The sequence below is a fragment of the Marmota monax genome, unplaced genomic scaffold (genome assembly GCF_021218885.2).
Source record: "Marmota monax isolate L192 unplaced genomic scaffold, Marmota_monax_Labrador192_F-V1.1 WCK01_AAM20220418_F8-fsc00088, whole genome shotgun sequence".
Lineage (NCBI taxonomy): Eukaryota > Metazoa > Chordata > Mammalia > Rodentia > Sciuridae > Marmota > Marmota monax.
Window position 1 is genome coordinate 7,309,013 of NW_026694492.1, and position 20,631 is coordinate 7,329,643.

Consider the following 20,631-nt stretch of genomic DNA (forward strand, 5'->3'; position numbering starts at 1 on the left):
TGCTGAGCCACAGCCCCAGCCCCTTCTAAGCATCTTTTATCTTAGTAGTGGTTTGATGCTGAGGGTATATATATTTCCCAGTCTGATGGAGTAGGCAGAGAATAGTGACCAGTTTGCTTCAAGCTAAGCAAACCACTGGGAGAAACTTATACCAAGATTTCTCCAGCTCTGTGTGGCTGAGATGTGTGAATGGAAGGTGATTAATACTTCAGGTATGTATTTCATCCTCAATGGGTTTGTCTTCCCAGAGAGAGTTGTGCATTTGTGGTTTATCAGTTTTCATAGGGATGCATATTCAGGGCCAGATCCCTGACCCCTGTGTTGCTAGTTTCACCAGGAATGCTCCATCTTTTACAGATTGTACAAGAAATAAAAGCACAAGTACTTGAGGAAAATGAGGAAGACAGCATCCCGGGAGCCACTGAATAGGTTAGAGGAGGAATAGCATAGTAAATCCTGGAGAGCTGGTATGTGTGCACCTGGTTAGTCTCATTCTTCCTTTGCGGTTGCCTGTGTCAGTGGTAACCCTCCTCCCTTACGACTTTGTCGCTTGTTCAATGCCTCTTTCTCTCCAACTGCCCTTTTTTTGGTACTGGGGATTGAACTCAGGGGCCACATCCCCAGCCCTATTTTATATTTTATTTAGTGACAGGGTTTCATGAGTTGCTTAGTGCCTTGCTGTTGCTGAAGCTGGCTTTGAACTCGTGATCTCCTGCCTCGGCCTCCTGAGCAGCTGGGATTACAGGTGTGAGGCCACAGCGCCCGGCTCTTCCTTTCCTTTTAATCTCTTCTCCCCGACCCTTTTCTCTTTCTCTCCCTTTCCTATCGTCCATTCTCCTTTCTTCTTCCTTCTTTCCTTTCCTTCTCTTTCTGGCTGCTTGCCTCCAATGCAGAAAGAAGGACCAAGTCCAAGGAGATTCTGCTGCTTCCCGAGGGTCTCAGCCCTAGTGACAAAGCTGGGCCGACACCTGTTCTTCTGTTATAAATCCAGCCTCTGGCCTTGACTTAGACCCAGTAATGCTCTGTGTGGGTAGTGTACAGAGGAGTGGCACATTGTCCTCAGGCAGTTTACAGGCCAGGGGGTGAGAAGAGACAAGCACACACACACACACACACACTGGAGGACATGCCAGGACATAATAGAATCTGAAGATGAGCAGTATGGGGTTCAGAGAGCAGAATGATCTCTCCTGAAGTGGAAATTGTATCTGATCCTTACTATCACTTGTCTTCTGCAGGTGGGATGAAGGGCCCCCTGTGAAGACCCCAAGTACTGCATGCATTTCCCTTTCATCTTTGGTAATGGCTGTGACTGTCCATTTTCCTAAAACTAACTATCCTTCCATCCAGGAGTGCTCCTTTGATTGATTGATTCATTCAATGATTCATTCACTTATTTATTTGATACTAAGAATTGAACCCAGAGTCACTTAACCCCTGAACTACATCCAAGTCCTTTTCATTTCTTATTTTGATATCAGATCTCACTAAGCTGCTTGGGGCTTTTCTAAGTTGCTGAGGCTGGTCTTGAACTCGGTATCCTTTTGCCACAGCGCCCCGCCCCCCCAGCCACTGGGATTATAAGCATGCACCACTGTACCTGACCAGGACTATTTCTCTTTTAACATAATAGGGAAAATTAGGGTTAAATAAATATGGATGGAATCAGCTCCTTAGGGGTTTTTAAAAAGTCCCATGTGGAACTTAGTAGTGGATATCCTGTGGTGGGTTTGAGTGCCCATTTCTTTCTTCTGATGGATGAATATTGAAATTTATAATTGGTTTTTTGATCATAATCTATTTGCTTTATTATAGTATTCCAAAGTCTGATGGTGACTATAATACTGATAATTTTGCTGTGGAATTAAATACTTTCAAGTTCAAAATATGTTTGGAAGTCAGTGTGTATGAAAATGGTGTGATAAATTCAGTTATACGTGACAGCTTTTTAGTTTCTATACCAAACCCGCCTTTCTGACCTATGCAGTGTTGACTGGCTGACTTTTCCTGAGATAGGAGTCACACTGGTGATATCGGATAGCATTTTAGAGAGGTTACTTTTGAAACTGTAAATATGGATCTTGTACATATTCTCTGAATGTTACACCAAGTGCCTTTGCCAACTTGTGCTTCCTTGGTGATCATCAGTGTATTGGTATAAACCCCACAGGGAGAGTGACCTCACCAGTTGATGGAATTCTTTTATCTTCCTTTAACAGAACATCTGATCAAATTCATGACCATGGGGGATATGAAGACCCCAGACTTTGATGACCTCCTGGCAGCATTTGACATCCCAGATATGGTCGATCCCAAAGCAGCTATTGAGTCTGGACACGATGACCACGAAAGCCACATTAAGCAGAACGCCCATGGGGACGAGGACTCTCACACGCCATCCTCTTCCGATGTGGGTGTCAGCGTGATCGTTAAGAATGTTCGCAACATTGACTCCTCGGAGGGCCCCGAGAAGGACGGACACAACCCCACAGGCAATGGCTTGCATAACGGGTTTCTCACTGCATCCTCGCTGGACAGTTACAGTAAAGATGGAGCGAAGTCCTTGAAAGGGGACGCACCTGCCTCCGAGGGGACTCTGAAAGACTCCACGTTCAGCCAGTTCAGCCCCATCTCAAGTGCTGAAGAGTTTGATGACGACGAGAAAATTGAGGTGGACGACCCCCCTGATAAGGAGGACGTGCGTTCAGGCTTCAGACCGAATGTGCTGGCGGGGTCCGTACCCCAGCAGGACTACGACAAGCTGAAGGCTCTTGCAGGGGAAAACTCCAGCAAAACTGGAATCTCTACTTCAGGCAGCGTAGAAAAAAACAAAGTTAAGAGAGAAACAGAAACCAACTCCATAAATCTGAGTGTTTATGAACCTTTTAAAGTCAGAAAAGTGGAGGATAAGTTGAAGGAGAATTCGGAAAAGGTGCTTGAGAACAGGGTCCTGGATGGGAAGCTGAGCTCCGAGAAGAGTGACGTGAGCCTTGCTGGTGTCGCCCCGCCTAAGACCAAGTCTTCCTCCAAGCTCTCCTCGTGCATAGCAGCCATCGCAGCCCTGAGCGCCAAGAAGGCGGCCTCGGACTGCAGCAAAGAGCCAGTGGCCAACTCCAGGGAACCCTCTCCGTTACCAAAAGACGCGCACGATAGCCCGAGGGCCGCCGACAAGTCTCCCGAATCCCAGAGTCTTATTGATGGCACCAAGAAAGCCTCCCTAAAGCCACCGGACAGTCCCCGGAGCGTGTCTAGCGAGAACAGCAGCAAAGGCTCCCCATCCTCCCCCGCAGGACCCACACCTGCCATCCCCAAGGTCCGCATCAAAACCATCAAGACGTCTTCCGGCGAGATCAAGAGAACTGTGACGAGGGTGTTGCCGGAAGTCGATCTCGACTCTGTGAAGAAGCCTTCTGAGCAGACAGCATCCGTGATGGCCTCTGTGACATCCCTCCTCTCATCTCCAGCATCTGCTGCTGTCCTTTCCTCCCCGCCCAGGGCGCCTCTCCAGTCAGCTGTTGTTACCAATGCAGTTTCCCCTGCAGAGCTGACCCCTAAACAGGTCACCATCAAGCCTGTGGCCACTGCTTTCCTCCCTGTGTCTGCTGTCAAGACGGCAGGGTCCCAGGTCATCAATTTGAAGCTCGCTAATAACACCACGGTGAAAGCCACAGTCATATCTGCTGCCTCTGTTCAGAGTGCCAGCAGCGCCATCATTAAAGCCGCCAACGCCATCCAGCAGCAAACTGTCGTGGTCCCGGCATCCAGCCTGGCCAACGCCAAACTCGTGCCAAAGACTGTGCACCTTGCCAACCTTAACCTTCTGCCTCAGGGTGCCCAGGCCACCTCTGAACTCCGCCAAGTGCTAACCAAACCTCAGCAACAAATAAAGCAGGCAATAATCAATGCAGCGGCCTCACAACCACCCAAAAAGGTGTCTCGGGTCCAGGTGGTGTCGTCCTTGCAGAGTTCTGTGGTGGAAGCTTTCAACAAGGTGCTGAGCAGTGTCAATCCAGTCCCAGTTTACATCCCAAACCTCAGTCCTCCCGCCAATGCAGGGATCACGTTACCGACGCGTGGGTACAAGTGCTTGGAGTGTGGGGACTCCTTTGCACTGGAAAAGAGCCTGACCCAGCACTACGACAGGCGTAGTGTGCGCATCGAAGTAACGTGCAACCATTGTACAAAGAACCTTGTTTTTTACAACAAATGCAGCCTCCTTTCCCATGCTCGTGGGCATAAGGAGAAAGGAGTGGTAATGCAGTGCTCCCATTTAATTTTAAAGCCAGTCCCAGCAGATCAAATGATAGTTTCTCCGTCTAGCAATACTCCCGCTTCATCCTCCACTCCGCAGAGTTCTGTGGGAACTGGCACACACACTGTAACAAAAATCCAGTCTGGCATAACTGGGACCGTCATATCCGCTCCTTCAAGCACACCCATCACTCCAGCTATGCCCCTAGATGAAGACCCCTCCAAACTCTGTAGACACAGTCTCAAATGTTTGGAGTGTAACGAAGTCTTCCAGGACGAGACGTCGCTGGCCACACATTTCCAGCAGGCTGCAGATACGAGTGGACAAGTAGAGTATCATTTAAATTTTGGTGTTTCAGTGATGGGTCTGTAGCTGTGAGTGCTCAATAAGATGCTTGATTTTAGGGGTGGTAGTGCAGTTACGTGGACAGGGATGCACGCGCGTGTGTGCAGGTAAGCACTGGAGAGAGCAAGGATTGTTTCTATAGAATAGAAGCAATGTTGTACCATAAAGATGGTTCTTTTAGCTATATAAAAAGTGTATGTGATGGCTTAGTTACGGTAGTTAGGTTTAAGTAATTGGTCATTGGAATATATGTTGGGAATCTGGATTTAGCTATAAAATTATACTGTCATCCCATTGTGTTAAGTGATCAAGTTGTCATCAGTTCCTGAGTTACTAGTGACAATTTTGGAATTTAAAAATTACTTGTTATTATTTATAATACTGAATGGCTTTCATAAACATACCCAATGCATACATACTTTTATGGCATGTCTACTTAAGAAGGTTCAACAGTATGTTCTGTAATGTTCTTTACTACAGTGAGTGGAAGCCACAAATGACAAACCCATCACTGTGTACATGGGATACCTTTGTGTGTGTTTGCAGCTTTTGTGATTTTGTAGTGAAGTACAGATCCGTGTTGGTAAAATATCTTTCACAGTGGACCTCATCTTTTATCTCTGTCATTTGCTTCTCTCTCTGAGACAACTTTTAGTTAAATGTTAAATGTTTAACAAATATACCTACTATTCGAAAATATTTTCACATGCTGAAATACTTTCCAGTTAGAGAAATGTATGATACTGTCCAAATCAGCAAATGAGTGGAATTTGATGGGGGAGGGGTGCCAGTTTGAGCTAATACTCTGTCTGTCTTTATGGAGATCCAGCGGGGAGGTGGTCTTTCTCGGGTATCTTGTTCATCAGGAGGCATGTGCTGGTCTGGTAGTTTTGGTGATTGGTTCTTCAAGGGCAACTACTGGGTTGTTATTTGTAGGATTTAGAATTTGGGGAACAAAGATCGAGAATGCCTCAGTATTTTTCCAGTGATTTTCAGTTTAGTGGCAACAGATGCGATGAGAGTTTTGACAGTGTTCTTGCGGGTTTGCATGTTGAATGTGTCCCTGGCTCCGACTGTTGAGTGCGTCAGAAGAGAAGCAGTTCTGTAGTCAGGAGTGATTGCTGGAACTTAGTGGAACCTAGCGATGATGCTTGGGTTCTATCTGGATGCCCCCTTATCTTATTGCCTCTTCATCAAAAGGGTAGTATTTGTTTTCATCTTAAAAGAATGCAGTAAAAGAAGCCAAGGAAAACCTCAAAGCCATTTGTTTACAGTGTTTGTCCCAAGCCCTGTTTCTGGTTAGTGGGCTCCCTGTTGGCCTTGGAGGTTCCCACAGGTCCCTAGTTTTAAGGTTCTCAGTTTGGCACTGCCCTCAGATGTGGCTATTTTTTCTGGGACCCCCTTCTTCTCCAGGAACATGGAAGGACATGGGCAAAGATGCAGACATTTTCCTTGGTCTTGTATTCCCCCGTTCCTGTTCTCTATTGACCTTTTAGGCTCGGCATTAAGCTGGGATCAAAAGGGTATGGCTCTCTCTCCTGTGTGTGGTTGCTTTACTGTCATTTTTGTATTTTGTTGGGACAGGTAAAACATGTAGGTCCCCTATGTCACCTGGAATCCTAAGGAATAAGTAACTGCCTTACTCTGTTTTAACTCTAAGCCTAGGTAAACATCAAGGTAAACAAATGGACCATCATTCCATTTCCTTTCTCCAGTTAAGCCTGCCTAAGTCACCCCCTCAGCACCCCTGAGAAGAGGATTTACAGGTAGTGAGCTTCATCCGACTGTATAGCCAGGCCTGAATGGCGGGAGACAGAAGTGCCCCTGTCACCTTCTTCTGGTGTTTGATGCCCCACCACTCACTGCAGTCATGGCCCAGAAGACCCCCCACGACCTCTTGTTTGCCTCAGACACTGCTGTGGTTCTCCCGTGGACGGATGGGGAGTCTGGTTCTGCCTCAGCAGCCCGGGCTGCACCAGCTCTGTATGGAGCGGCTGCTTCTCCTTCTGCACTCGCAGTTAGACTTGCCTGGGAGGCAAGCTGGAAACGCTGGCTTCGTAATGCGGGAGCTGGGGCCTCCTCGCCCTTGCTGCCACCAGGTGTGGCATTGGGTAAGCGTGGTAGCGGGCGGTAGGGCTGCAGTAAGACAGAAGGACCAGATGAATAGGGATCAGTCCATAGTCCGTCTTTCCAGTCTGCTCATCACATGGCGCTTGGCCAATTTACAGTCTGTGAACTTAAACTTAGTTGGGAAAAAAATCTTCCTATAGAAATATTTCCTTTCTGATGGGTGTGGGTATAGCTCAGTGATGGAGTGCTTGCCTAGCACCTGTGAGGCACTGGGTTCAATCCTCAGCACCACATAAAATCAATAAATAAAATAAAGGTGTTGTGTCTATCTACAACTAAACAAAATTTTTAAAAAAAGAAAGAAAAAGAAAAAGAAAATTTCCTGAGATTGGCACTTAGAATACTTTTGTCTTCTCATAGAATTTAGGAGTTGAGTGGCATCTCCAGTACCCTAACCTTGGCTGAGCCCCTTCTTTGCCGTGTTGCCTCCTGTGTCTGTGAATTTGAAATGTTGCCTCCCATCTTCCATTGACCTCCCTGCTCTTGGTAACTTATTGGTGAATTGAGAGACTCAGGGCTCCTTACCCACATTTGTAAGGACTTCCCCATAGCCTCACTGCAGCTGCCTTTTGAGGTAGGGCCCCTATGGAGCAAAGCCTTATTCCCACAGCTCATGGCTCTTGGGAGATCTGTCTGGAGACAGCGTTCCCTCAGTCTGCACACTCGTCTCAGAGAACCATCCATAGTAGTTTCCTGAACTGGCCTGGCCACCTCTGTTACGGTTCCGAGGGTTGGAAGGGGTTGACCATGGGTCCTGGCTAGACCAGTAAGACCACCACCCTTCATTGGCGCCTTTGAGTTGAGTTAACAGGCCTGGAGAAAGGGGTACTAGTTCACTGGCAGTAGGGATCTGTCTCCCTTCTTTCCTTTTTATTTTGAGATATTTTAGATTCATGGAATCATTAATATAGAGAGGGCTCATGTACCCTTCATCAGGTTCCCCTGATGGTAACATCTCACAGAGCTGTAGAACAGTATCACAACAGGATGTGGACACTGATGAGTCAAGAAATGGAACAGTTTCATCACCGTAAAAGTTACTCCAGTTGCCACCCCAACCTTAATGCCGAGTGATTACTATTTGTTTCATTTCTGTATTTTGTCATTTTCGAAATGTCATATAGATGGAACCATATGGCTATACAACTCTCTTTTCCCTCAGCACAGTTCCCTGGAGATTCATCCAGCTTGTTGCCTATATCAGTCCAGATGCTCCTTGACTTATGATGGGGTTATGTTCTCCATAAACCTATCATGTTGAAAATATCGCATAAGTAAAAAATGTACAGAATTCTCCTGATCTGCCTAACATCCTAGCTTAGCAGCAGGGTGCTGTAGAGGGTTTCCTTTTGTGATGGCATGGCTAACTGTCAGCTGTGACACGTTGGCCGCCACTGCCAGCGTATTGAGAGAATATCAGACTGTGTGTGTGCGTGTGTGTGTGTGTGTGTGTGTGTGTATCCTGGGAAAAGATAAAAAGATTCAAAACTCCCTGGTATGGCTCTACTGAATGTGTATCGCTTTTAGACATCAAAAAAATCATACATCAAACCATTGCAAGTTGGGGACCCTCCACCATTTGTCCCTTTTTATTGCTGTGTGGTATGTATTATGAGGTTGTACCAGTTTGTTTACATAATCAATCACTCTTTGAATAACACCTGCATTGTTTCCAGTTTGGGGTTCTTAGGAACACAGCTGCTGTGAACATTTGTGTGCAGGTTTTTGTGTGAACATAGGTTTTTATTTTTCTGGGATAAATGCCCAGGGGTGTAATTACTGGCGTGTATGGTAGTGGCCATTAGATTACATTTCATTATTATTATTATTATTATTTGCGGTGCTGAGGATTGAACCCAGGGCCTTGTGCATGTGAGGCAAGCACTCTACCAACTGAGCTATATCCACAACCCAGATCACATTAGATTTTTAAGAAACTGTTTTCCAGAGTGGCTATTCCCGTAAACTGTGTGAATCATCCCATTCTCTGCATCTTTGCCAGCATTTGATATGGTACCATTTTAAATTTTATTTTTGCTCATCTAGTAGGTATATAGTGTTATTTCATTGTGGTTTTGGTTCCCCATTGACTGATGATGGTAAATGTCTTTTTATGGGTTTGCGATATATCCTGTTATGTGAAATCTCTTCATATCTTTTGCCTATTTTCTAATTAGATTTTTTTAAAACTAGGTTTATGAGTTCTTTTTTTTTTTTTGTACTGGGATGCTTAACCACTTGGCTATATCTCCAGCCCTTTTTTGTATTTTATTTAGAGTCAGGGTCTTGCTGAGTTCCTAAGTGCCTCACTAAGTTGCTGAGACTGGCTTTGAACTTGTGATCCTCCTGCCTCAGCCTCCTGAGCCACTAGAATTATAGGCATATGCCACCACACCTGGCATGAGTTCAGATATTAGTCCTTAGTTGAATATGTGGTTGTAAGTCTTTTCTCCCAGTTGGTAGCATATCTCCTTACCCTCCTAACAAGTCCCTGGCCAAGCCAAAAAAAAAAAAAAAATTATGATGAGGCTCAGTTTGTCAATTTTCCCTTTTATCTTTTATGGCTTATGCTCTTGATGCCAAGAACTCAAGATCCTGAAGAATTTCTAAATCCTGAAGAATTTCTCTTGGGCTTCTAAAGGGTTTTAGTTTTGTGTTTTACATTAAGCCTGCTGGAGTTAATTTTCGCGTACGATGTAAACTTAGCAAGTTTCTTTTTCTGCTCTTTCATGTCTACTTCCTCCAACACCATTTATTGAAAAGGCTCTCTCCTCCAGTGAACTACCTGTGTGCCTTTGGCAGGTGCCAGGGGTTGGTCAGTCAGGTGTGCTTGTGTCGGGTGGTCTCTGGCTTTTTTGTTCTGCCCAGCCTACATCTGTCTGCCCTCTAGCACTGCCACCAGCCCTGAGCGCTGTAACCATGTGATATCTTCACACCCAGTAGACCTTGTTCTTTCTCAGAATCGTTTCAGCTGTTCTTATTCTTTTGCCTTTCCGTATAAGTTTTAGAATAATCTTGGCTATGTCTTCCAAAATCTTTCTGTCTTGCTGGGATTTAGACAGGACTTGCATTAAGCTTTTATGTCAATTTGGGAGAGAAACAATTTTCATTGTGTTAACTTTTTCAGTCTGTGAATTCAGGCTGTCCATTTATTTAGCTCTTTTTTGTTTATTTTGGTTATATAAATTCTGTTCATATTCCTTTTCCTCCTTTTTTTTTTAAATTTGCTATGCTGGGGATAGTACCCAGGGTCCTCTGCATGGTTGGCATGTACTCTGCCACTGAGTTACACGTACCAGCCAAATTGTTTTTTGGAAGTACACATTCATATTTTTGGTGTACGTATATTCATTGCAAACATGTAGATATGCTACCTGTTTTCGTATATTTATTGTGTATTCTCTGATTCTTTTAAACTTATTTATTGGTTTCAGAATATTTTAGGGGTAAATTGTATTGATTTTTCAGATGTTGAAACAGCCTTGCATCCCTGGGATGAATCCCACTTGGTCAAGCAACATAATTATTTTTCTATATTGTGAATTAATTTGCTAATATTTTGTTAGGAATTTTTTCTTTTTCTTTTTGGTAGTACTGGGGATTTAGACTAGGAGAACTCTATCAATGAGCTACATCCCCCAGCACACCCTGATTGAAAAGAATATATATTTTATTTTGGAACAGGGTCTCACTAAGTATGTTGCCCGGGCTGGCCTTGAACTTTGTGATCCTCCTGCCCCAGCCTCCTGAGTAGCTGGGATTATAGATGTGCACTGCACCTGGCATTGCGAAGGAGTTTTGCATCTATATTCACGAGTGTTTCTTTTTTCCTCCTGTCCTTGTCTGGTTTGGGGTAGTTTGATACTAGTTTTATATAATGAATTGAGAAGTGATCCTTCGTTTTCTGTTTTCTGGATGAGAGTGTATATAATTCAACATTTGATGAATTCTCCAGTGAAATCATTTGGGCCCCGAGATTTCCTTGGGGGCACTTTTTTAATACTCCCTGAGCTGGTGGAGGCTCATTATCAAGGCCCCTTCTCTCTGCGCCTCTGACACCATCTGGGCAGGACTCTTGGGACAGCTCATAGCAGTCTCAGGGGGCAGGAGCCTGGCACAGCTTGGTGGGGCCACAGTGTTTCTGTGGGATTTGGCTGGAGCAGAGCCGTTGTCTGAGCATTTCCTCTCTTCTGAGGCCGCCCTTTCCTGTTCCTCGGGCTTTGTCTCTAGCCTCTGGCATGTCTGGGCTGCCAGCTTCTTCGCTCTAGTCTGGGACATGTGAGGCTGGAAGAAATGGGGGAACCCCAGCCTGGCACTCCTCCGTCCCAGGTCCCTCGCCAGTCTGCCTTCTTGCTCCCCGCTGCCAGAGTCCTTTTGTGGGTGCTCAGGGTTTCTAGTAGTCCTCAGTTCGAAGCATAGGGAAAGGTGCTTTCTTTCTCCTTTCCTGGAATTAGAAGTTCTACACCCTTTTTTAGAGGTCCAGTGCGGTTCTGTCTTCAGGGATATGTCCTGTCCACCATGTTCTCGCCTGGGGCTTTTCTGGGCTGGTTTTTGGAGTTAGGCTTCCTTCCTGTTCAGTATGACTCTTTGGGATTTTGTCTCAATTGCCCAGTGTCGGCCTCCTTGTCCTCAGCCCCCTCTGTCACAGCAGTCGGGAAGGAAGGAGGGTCTTCCTCTTTCTTCCTCTGGTGAGCCCAGAGGGCAGCCTTTTGCTGGTTACTCAAGGCCCATCTTTTTCTGGTGCTAGCGATGGATCCCAGGGACTGTGGGCAAACAAGTGCTCTACACCAAGCTGTAAGAAGCCTGCACGCTTCCCTTCTTACTTCAATCTTCTCTCTTCCGTTTTGCCACTTCCCCTGTACTTCTTCAAACCCAGTGAACCTGGTGAGGCCTCCCATTCCGCGAACGTGGGTTGTGGCTCTGCTTGGCCGTCTTCCCGAACCACCTCCCTTGCTTGGGTGCTCAGCCTTCCAAGGGCGTGCCCATCGGTTACGTCCTGAAGGAAGGCTTTGGTGGCATTTGCTGAGTTCTGCTTGCCGCCTGCTCTTCTTCCCCTGATGCTCTGCGGCTGATCTGTACAGAAGTAGCAATGCCTAGAGCATCGTTTCTGTGCTCGGCGGCACCCTGGCCCAGGTCTCTGGGGAGAGCTGGGCTGAAGCACAGGGCTTGGCCCCAGCCCTCTTCGCTGACATTTCCCAAGCCTGTATCTGAGTCTTGGAATTTTATCACACATGGCAGGTGATGTGGTCCAGGAACCTAAAGCATGCACAGGCTGAGGTTAAACAGGCCTGCCCATGTGCATTTACACAGAGGAGGTGATGGCACCGAGGGGTGGGTCTCAGCCCTTCAGGGCAGTGAACAATAAATCTGTCCCTGTTGTGGGTCCCTGTTCTGACCTGTCTGATTGGTAATCTCTGCTGTGGGGCACCTTGAGAGAGTGAGCAGCAGACTGAGGCTGGAGGGGCCTGCGCCTTTTCCTGAGCTAGGCAGGAGCTGATGGCTCTAGTTTTTTGTAGCTTTCATAATTGATATTTCAGCATTGGAATGTCACTGCTTCACCTCTTAATAAAACCATGACTGAATTTAGCCAAGTACAGACTGGAAATGGATGTGGTACCCTGTTAATCATTAAAAATCTGTTTTCTTTCTTTGGAATCTACACCAGCCACATGTGCTAGGCCCTTTGGTCTACTCTTTACAATTGGAAAAACAAATGTCCAATTAGCGGCAGAACCAGGGTTTCAGAGCAGGGTTTCTTTACTGCTGCTTCTGTATCTTCCCACTTCACACAGATTCCTTAGGATATAGAAGCATAGAATTTTACAGCTGGTGGGAGCTTAGGAATCATGTAAGAACAGACTTTGGGATTACACCACATGAGCTTTAAGAGTACAGATAAAGGTTACATATCCACAGTGGTCCTCATTTTCAGATTGTTCATTCATTTTAGTTTCAGGTGTCATTAACACAACAGAGCAAGTATTAAATTCTTTTGAGCAGTCTTTGCCAGTTCGACTTTCCGGGTATACTCTACTCAGGCAGTTTCTTTTGAAAACTGAGGACCCCAGCTCCTCCCTGATGATATTATGAGCTAAAGACACTTGACTCTTTGTATTGGATCCTGCTTTCTGAAATACTGAAGTTTTATTTTGATCTGACTAGTCCTGTCCCAGTTTGTATTTTAGTGTTACCAGCTCAGTGTACCTAGATGATCATCTTAGTCAGATACATGCTTTCTGTAAATCTGCTCATTTTAAACAGTGAACTCTTATTAGGGATTTTGATTGTGGCCAATGACTTGAGGACAAAGGTATTTTGGGAACAAAGGTATGTGCAGCAAGTGCTATTCCCACTTAAGTGAGATCTGAAACAGAATGTTTTCTTTGTGTTCTTTTTGTGAAGTTGGATGAAAACGAAGGCCAGAAAGCAAACTGGTATGCTTTGTTATTACTATTTTTTTGGTAATTATAGACAGAGATCATGGAACTGCTGCTAATGAGGCGGAGTAATTTACTTAGCATCTGGCTGACTGCTGAGCTGGCAGTGTTGGGCCTTTGGATCCATGTTTCATGCTGTTGCAGGCGTTGGTCCATTTGAAGTTGAGCGTAAATATTAGATATGTTGGCTCATGTTTCTCTAGCCTTTCTCACCCTCTCTTTGTACCTTCCCGAGGCTGTTTTTCTGCCTGAAATATGAATTGAAATATGTAGAATTATTTTCCTTGTTACTCAGACATTTCCTCACTTAGGGGAAGAGAGTGCCAAGCTCCACATTCTGACTCCCAGGCCATTACGGCCCCTTCCCTTTCCCCAGCCAGTATTTGCAAGCCTGCCATCAGTTTTAGTGCCACAATTGGCTTAAAAAAGGCTTAAGAAGAGTAACTATGAAGCAGAACATAATTACTTTTCAGCCTTGTTTTCGTATAGCTTTCTAGGACTAAGTGATGCTGTTGAAAAGTAATGTCTACTTTTAACAGTTCCCCGAGCAAATGAACCTGCCCCAAGTAGAAATTAGCTATTTATTATTTAGGTATTGAAAATATCCATTTTTCTAATAGTGTAAATTAAACGTCAAGAGACACATGAAACGCTTTCTTCTTTTCAAAAGACAGGAACTGTCAGGGTGAACTGCTTTCTTCTAGTAAAGTAGTCTCAATTTTGTGCAATGAAGAGTTAGACTTTTCAGGTATATTTTACTTTCCTTGATTAAAAAAGAAAGGGAAAGCCATATTCTTATAGTCTGTGGAGAAATCCTTGTCTGTCTCTCTGCTCAAATGTATTCCCTAAATCTAGAGAATGTGCATTTTTGTCATGAATTCAGAGCTTCCAGAAAAGCAGTGGAATATACCCCCTTTGTGCTGTGAAAACCCATCACCACTGTCTCGGGAGCTGGGATGACATGTTTTCTGTAACAGGTGCAGTTACATAACAGGAGGGAGTACAGTTAAGTAAACGATGTCATATCAGTTTGAAAGTACTGGTACTGAGTGAGCATGGAGGAGGAGAATGTCTACAACCAAAAGACCACCCTGCCCCCTTTCAGGAGTAAAAGCAGTGTATGCACAAGAATACACATAGGTCTGTGTGAAGTACAGGTAAGGTCCCTGAGTCCCAGCACGATTCCCAGATGACCACACGCTCCTGTTTCAGCCATTGCGAATGTGAAAGCACTTTGATTTGAGGCTGTATCCTCCTGGCCCCCTTTCTCCCAGGCCTTCTATACCCTGTGAGTGAAAAGCCTCAGCTGGTGGAAATGGATGAGTGCAGGTTCCTCCTGCGTGGGAGGCGGGAGGCAGGGTGGTGACGATGATGATGGTGGTGAAGGACCTCAGTGGTGCATTGTGAATTTTTTGTGTTCTGTGGGGTAACCAGTTGAAATTATATCCTGATGAAAAGTTTTTTCAGCTTTTAGGAAACACACCTTCTTCCCTTTTAGGTGTTATTTGTTCCTATTATAAAAATAGTATAATCACATTACTTTCATAACAGAGTCTTTGGGGGAAGACGAATAATTTCTGATCCTAACATAACATGGTCATCTTTGGCATTCAGTGTATTTGCTAATAGTTTTTTAATGATGTGCATTTTTTGTTGTTTATTTCTTGTGACCTCCATCCTACTTCTTCCCTACCCCTCCATCAAGATGCCTCTGGATTGATAGAGCCTGGTTCAAATGCTGGTTCTTGCACTTAAAGCTGGGGGCCTTAGGAAAGTCTCTTAACTTTGCAAAGCCTCATTTCCTCACCTGTAAAATGGAGATATTATCTACTTCACAAATTATTATGAAAAATAAATGAGATGGTGTATTTAAACTTATTTATGTACCCAATTTGCCACTTGGCTCATGGTGAAATGGGACAGTCTATATTTATATTTTATATATACACACATTCATATAATTTATGTGTATGTATATATGCATAAATGTGTATATGTGTAGATAAATAATGTCTTTTGACTTTTTTAAAATTGAAAAATTTGAGTTTTATTCCCAAGTAAATTCAAGACATTTTAAGATGCCTGTGGAAAACTAGTCATCATAATTGGATGCCTGGTATTAATGACTCTGTGAAGGTAGATAGAAGACTTTAGTTCAAAGAAACAAATGATTACTGGTGATAATGTAGACGTTAACAGAATGTTGTAATTAATGAATCTGTTGATTGGTTTTCCTTGTTGTGGCTTGTTTAACCTTTGAAATATGTTATTAGAAAAGGAATGCTATTTTTAAATGACACTAACCTCATCAAAGCTGCCTGTAATGTTCTTATTTTATGATTATAATAAACATTTTATGGGATAAAATTTGTACTTTAGTCCTTTCAGGAGAAAACCAAGAGAGAATTTTCAAGTGAGTTTCCTATTTTTCTTGGTCTAAGTCACTCTGTAGTTTAAATTTTAAATCTTAAGTTTTGGGCTTGATTCAAAAGCTAGAAGGATATGAGGGTTTTTTTTGGTTTTGTTTTGTTTTGTTTTTTTGAGGGAGGGGTTTATGGGGGATTAAACCTAGGGCATTAAAAAAGCCTTTAAAAAATTTCTAGCTCTGTTGTTAATATATTAAGAGTGTTTTAAATATTAGCAAAAATCTATAAATTTTGAGACTTTGACTTTAATTCAAGTTGTGTATTTTAGAAGATAGTAGATACTTGTTTTTGCATGAATGTTTAAAAGTATTCAAGCACATTTTATCTCATATGCTATGCTGGGTGTATTTTTAGGGTGGAAGTAATAAGTCTTTAGTTTACATTTTAAGGTTTTTTCTTTTATGTATTTAAAATAGACTATGTTTGCTACTTACATATAAAGGGAAGAAAAATAGTGATTTTGGTTTTTCATGGATAGTTAATGATAAAACCTTTTTCAAAAAGGATTTCAGTTTTCATTTTATTTTATATGTAATCAGATCTTAAGCTATAAAATTTCAATTTAATATCTAAACTCATGTTGAGGCTTGAGTTTATTGGTTTTAATTATAAATCATATTATGGCCAGTTCATCCATTTAAGACGATTTTAAGTGCAAAGAAAACTAATGGCCATCCTTTTGCATTCCTGTATTTCAGATTTTAAATAACTGAAGTGACGGGGAGAAAAAAAGAAACTGGATTAGCCTCTGTTTAATTTTTGTAATTTTGAAGAAAATTTATGAACTATGGAAACTGTGACTACCGTCAAGATACACATACCCATGAACTTATTATTTTACATGAAAGTTGAATTGCTAACATAATTCACAGGAACAGCTTTCCTAATAACTTTTCTTCACGCTAAACAAATTAAAAATAATAAAATTGGAACTCCTATTTTGAGACAAACCTGACTGCATAGTAGAGATTATTTTTCTTTTACAGGGTAAAGAATTTTCCATTGCATTTCCCTTTGACTTAGAATCAATTGCAGTAGTGTTTGAAATGAGAGAAGTGTAATTACTGTGAGGTTTAACCAAGGTTCTTTGCCTATTAGAAGAAACTTAGCAGGACCAACCCTGTTTCCCCCTTTGGTTTATTTAGAAGACTTGCACTATCTGCCAGATGCTGCTTCCTAACCAGTGCAGTTACGCATCACACCAGAGAATCCATCAGCACAAATCTCCCTACACCTGCCCTGAGTGTGGGGCCATCTGCAGGTCGGTGCACTTCCAGACCCACGTCACCAAGAACTGTCTGCACTACACGCGGAGAGTTGGTTTTCGGTTAGTATATTGTTCACTTATGTGCAAGTTCAGCTCGTACACTTATAACTACACTGCTGTTTGAGTGGTCTGAGCTCACAGTTCTCAGGGTGGTGTGGTGATACCTCGATTAACAGGTCCTAGTTGGTTTGTAGTAGAGTTGGTCTGTTTAATCCTTTCAACATTGGCCCTTTCTGCTCCACACAAAGCTGAGGAAGAGGGCCCGTCTTGTAGCCAAAATGCACGTCTTGTAGCCAAAATGCACACGTATGGAGGTTTGGCTTTGATTGACTTTCTTTCTGCACCCTTTAAACATACTTTCATTGTCACATTCCCCACATTTTAACCCCTGCAAAAATATGCATTCCTGCACCTCTAAACACTTCTGCTTTGCTAGTGAAGATAGAAATGGTATGATGGTTGGTTACTTTATCCACATTGAAGGATCCGGTTTACGTCCTTTTCTAACATTGCTCTTTTTGGAAAGGATTTCCATTTCAAATGACCTTCTTTCCCTTCCTTCTCTTTTACCTGAGTCTAGGTTTTTCCTTTGTCTCTTTTATGTATCATAACTATGGTCCCTTTCACTGTCTCTGAAGATTCCCAGATGTGTATTTTACAACATCTGGCAAATTCAAGGCTAGTTTAGTTAGTGTTGAGTGATGAAGTACTTTATTCTCTACTTCATGACCTTCTAAAATGCATTCATGTGCTATATTTTATTTCGATTTGATTAAAATTTCCCAAGTGAACTTGTCATTGATAAGTGTCTTTGTTAATAGAGGTATTACTGTATTGTGTGTTTATCTTAACATTGGTTATTTGGTAGCTTTAATAATGGACTGTTAATATGCGGTAGGTTTTTTGTTTTTTTAGTTGTAATCCAGTTGTATTTTATAGGAACAAGGTCTAGTTGGTATGATTTTATGATCTTACTTTATTTAAACTTGGGTTATGGTATCATTGGTTCCTGGGTGGCTTTCCCCATATTTTCTAATACTAAAATATGAGGCTGGCTTTCCATTTTCAGCTCATGCCTTCAAATTTTTAGTGTACAATTATTTTATTGATTGGATCTATCCTGTTAGGAAATTTTTGGTTTAGAAATCAAGAAACCAGGTTTGTTTTTTTTTTGTATCAGTTTTGTCCATAACTGATTGTATAGAAATTCATGTATTCTCTCTGTGCTTCAGAGAACAAACTGGGGGAGTACCTGCCTTTAGTGGCTCGGGATTTTATAGAGCTAAATAAGATACTCAGGTCCCTGTTTCCACAAGTCCACGCAGGCTAACCCTTTGTCCTTATCATCACGTTTTGAAACTCTCAGTGGACCCTGCATGTGAGAGTAGACCCCCCCCCCCCCCCCTTTCTACCGGTGCTGTTAGTTCTCTTGTCTAGACTTCTCTCAAACTTTTCCCTTCTCCCTCTGATATAATGAAAGCAAACCTAGGTGGAGCGGACAAAGAAGGAGCAGCTTCTTGTATGTTTTGTAAATTAAAATGCTCCTCATGCAGCCTGAAAGCAGTCACTTGTTTTGGAAAAGACATCCAGCTTTGCTTTTGCCCCATCTTTAGAGTTGCTTAAATGTGGTGCTTTGAATAACAGAGTTCCAATTTTTGTTAAAAGTTTTGTGTTAAGTATAGATGACCTTTCCTCTACCCTGGACTTGAGGATTTGTGAACTGTAAAAATATTCTGTTTGTTTATTTTGAAGTTTAATTTGTGTTTATTTCTTCTCTAGAAGAGAAATAAAGTTTCTTTTCTTGCTGTTGTACATAATGGTCCATTCTGATTTTTGGCTGGGTTGGCCCTGCTGTGCCTCTCTCTCCTTTTTGGCTCCAGGGTTAATTGTTTTCAGTTTGTTATCTGTAGCCAGAGAAGCCGCTCACTGGGTTCCCAGGCCTTCCTTTGTTTTGTTTTCTTCCTCCCTGGATGAAGGCCTGCAGGCACCCCCAGCCTCACTTTCTCTCTTCTTGCTCATATTGCATCTCCTGAATACTGAGGGGTCACCCTGGCTCCTGGTAACTTGATAAATATTGAATATGGATAAAAGTCAAGTATTTTTCTGAATTTTTCTGCCTCCCAAAACATTGGCTCTACATCTTACAAGGGGATTATTATAGGATTACATACTATAAACATTTAAAAAATATTCAAAAAATAAAGAACCGTGACTGGTACCCAGCATATAAAAGACGTCGGGTATACAAATATTTCTCAATCGATAGGATTTTTAGTAGCGTTGTAAAACTATGAGCCCTTTAAATTCTGTTTCTTTTAGCCTGTCTCATTTGCATTCCCTATTGATTTCGGTTGCCCTGAACCTCCCTGTCCTCTCTGGGCAGAGGCTTTACAACATTGTCCTTTCTTAGGACTTTAAACATGCCCTGCTTTCTTTTCTTAAGGAGGACTTCCCCTTCACCTCTATAATACTTTTTGGACTGAGTCATTGCCACTTTCTCCTGTCTCAAAAAATGCCACCTGTAGTTTAGATACTTCATACTTTCTATAAATTAAACGTTCTAGTCCCACTGACTTCATGGGATTAAGCTTTTATCTTTGCTCCTTTTTGTCTTTCCTTGGTGTTTTGCATTTTGAACACCACCTTCCTACATCTGATGGGAAGATCTTTATTTGAGGTTTATGGCGTAGTGTATTCTTGGTTTTCATTAGTAACCCATCTTCCTGTTTGACAGTCTCCCCCTTTCCTTGGGATCATAGACTTCTAGAGTGGGTAAGAAGTAAGACTGATATATTTCAATGCTTGTCATTTAACACATGAGCAACTGGCCCGCAGAGGAACATTAACCTATTCAAAATAACACAGTAAGTTAACCCAAAAGAATTTGAGTATGTTGGGTGACTCCTCTTTTGCTTAAAATTACAGTTCCAGTAGATAGCATAGCGAAGCTTTCCTTCTATTCTCCTGTTGTTAGTAATGTTTTTAGTGCCTGTGTTGCTGAACATTATGCCTTAAGACATTGAAAATGCTAATGCATTAATTACAACTCAAAAAAATTCTTGTAAAACCAATATGGCATGATTTATTGAACACGTATAATTCACACCATGCCATGTCTGTGTGACTTTAGAAGCATTTTCCTTGATTTGGAAGGGAGCATCTAAGAATAGAGATGTCTTAGGTTATTAGAAGTCCCTGGGCACTGCTTCTTGGATGGTGGGCCCTATCTGAGCCTCCCCCCCCAGGTGACTCATGTACACATATCCAGGAACACATGTTCAGTTGCATTTGAGGTATATCTTTGGAGATTCCTAAGGGTCTACAGCGAGACCACTCTTAACTGGTTTCCAGTTATGAACAAAGAAGACTCTGCCATCATGTGGGAGGAGTTGTAAGTGTTGTTGAGAGTCCTTGTGTGAAAAAGATGAGGTAAGGGAGAAATGTTTCTTAATTTTATAGTTTGTTTCTGTGGGGTTAAATTGAACAGGGAATGAGCTAGTTGTCAAATTATTTAGAAATTCAAGAAGTAAAGCCAGGCACAGTTGTTGTATGCCTATAAAACCATCTACTTTGGGAGGCTTAGGTGGGAGGATTGCAAGTTCAAAGGCCGCCTGCGCGACACTGTCTCACAATAAAGGACCTGGGATATAGCTCTGGTAGAGTGCCCCTGAGTTCACTTCTCACTACCCCCAAAATAAATAAATAAGTAAATAAACAAACAAACAAATAAGGAGATTATCTAGGAGGCATTTTTTTTAAGAAATGCTGATTTTT

At 42.7% G+C, this 20,631-nt stretch overlaps 1 protein-coding gene across 20 annotated transcripts in view; it reads left to right on the forward strand.

Annotated features, from left to right (window-relative positions):
- Positions 1-20,631, forward strand: part of Znf532 (zinc finger protein 532) — a 106,998-nt gene that overhangs the window by 43,343 nt on the left and 43,024 nt on the right. For 16 of the 20 annotated variants that reach the window (XM_046419417.2, XM_046419413.2, XM_058571362.1 and 13 more), the window contains 2 exons: positions 2,220-4,579; positions 16,736-16,917. In XM_046419417.2, coding sequence (XP_046275373.1) covers positions 2,237-4,579; positions 16,736-16,917 — 2,525 coding nt within the window. In that variant the 5' untranslated portion in view covers positions 2,220-2,236. Of the gene's footprint in view, positions 1-357; positions 468-2,219; positions 4,580-16,735; positions 16,918-20,631 lie in introns of all 20 variants that reach the window. The other 4 variants (XM_058571360.1, XM_058571361.1, XM_058571367.1 and 1 more) reach the window with 2 other exon arrangements.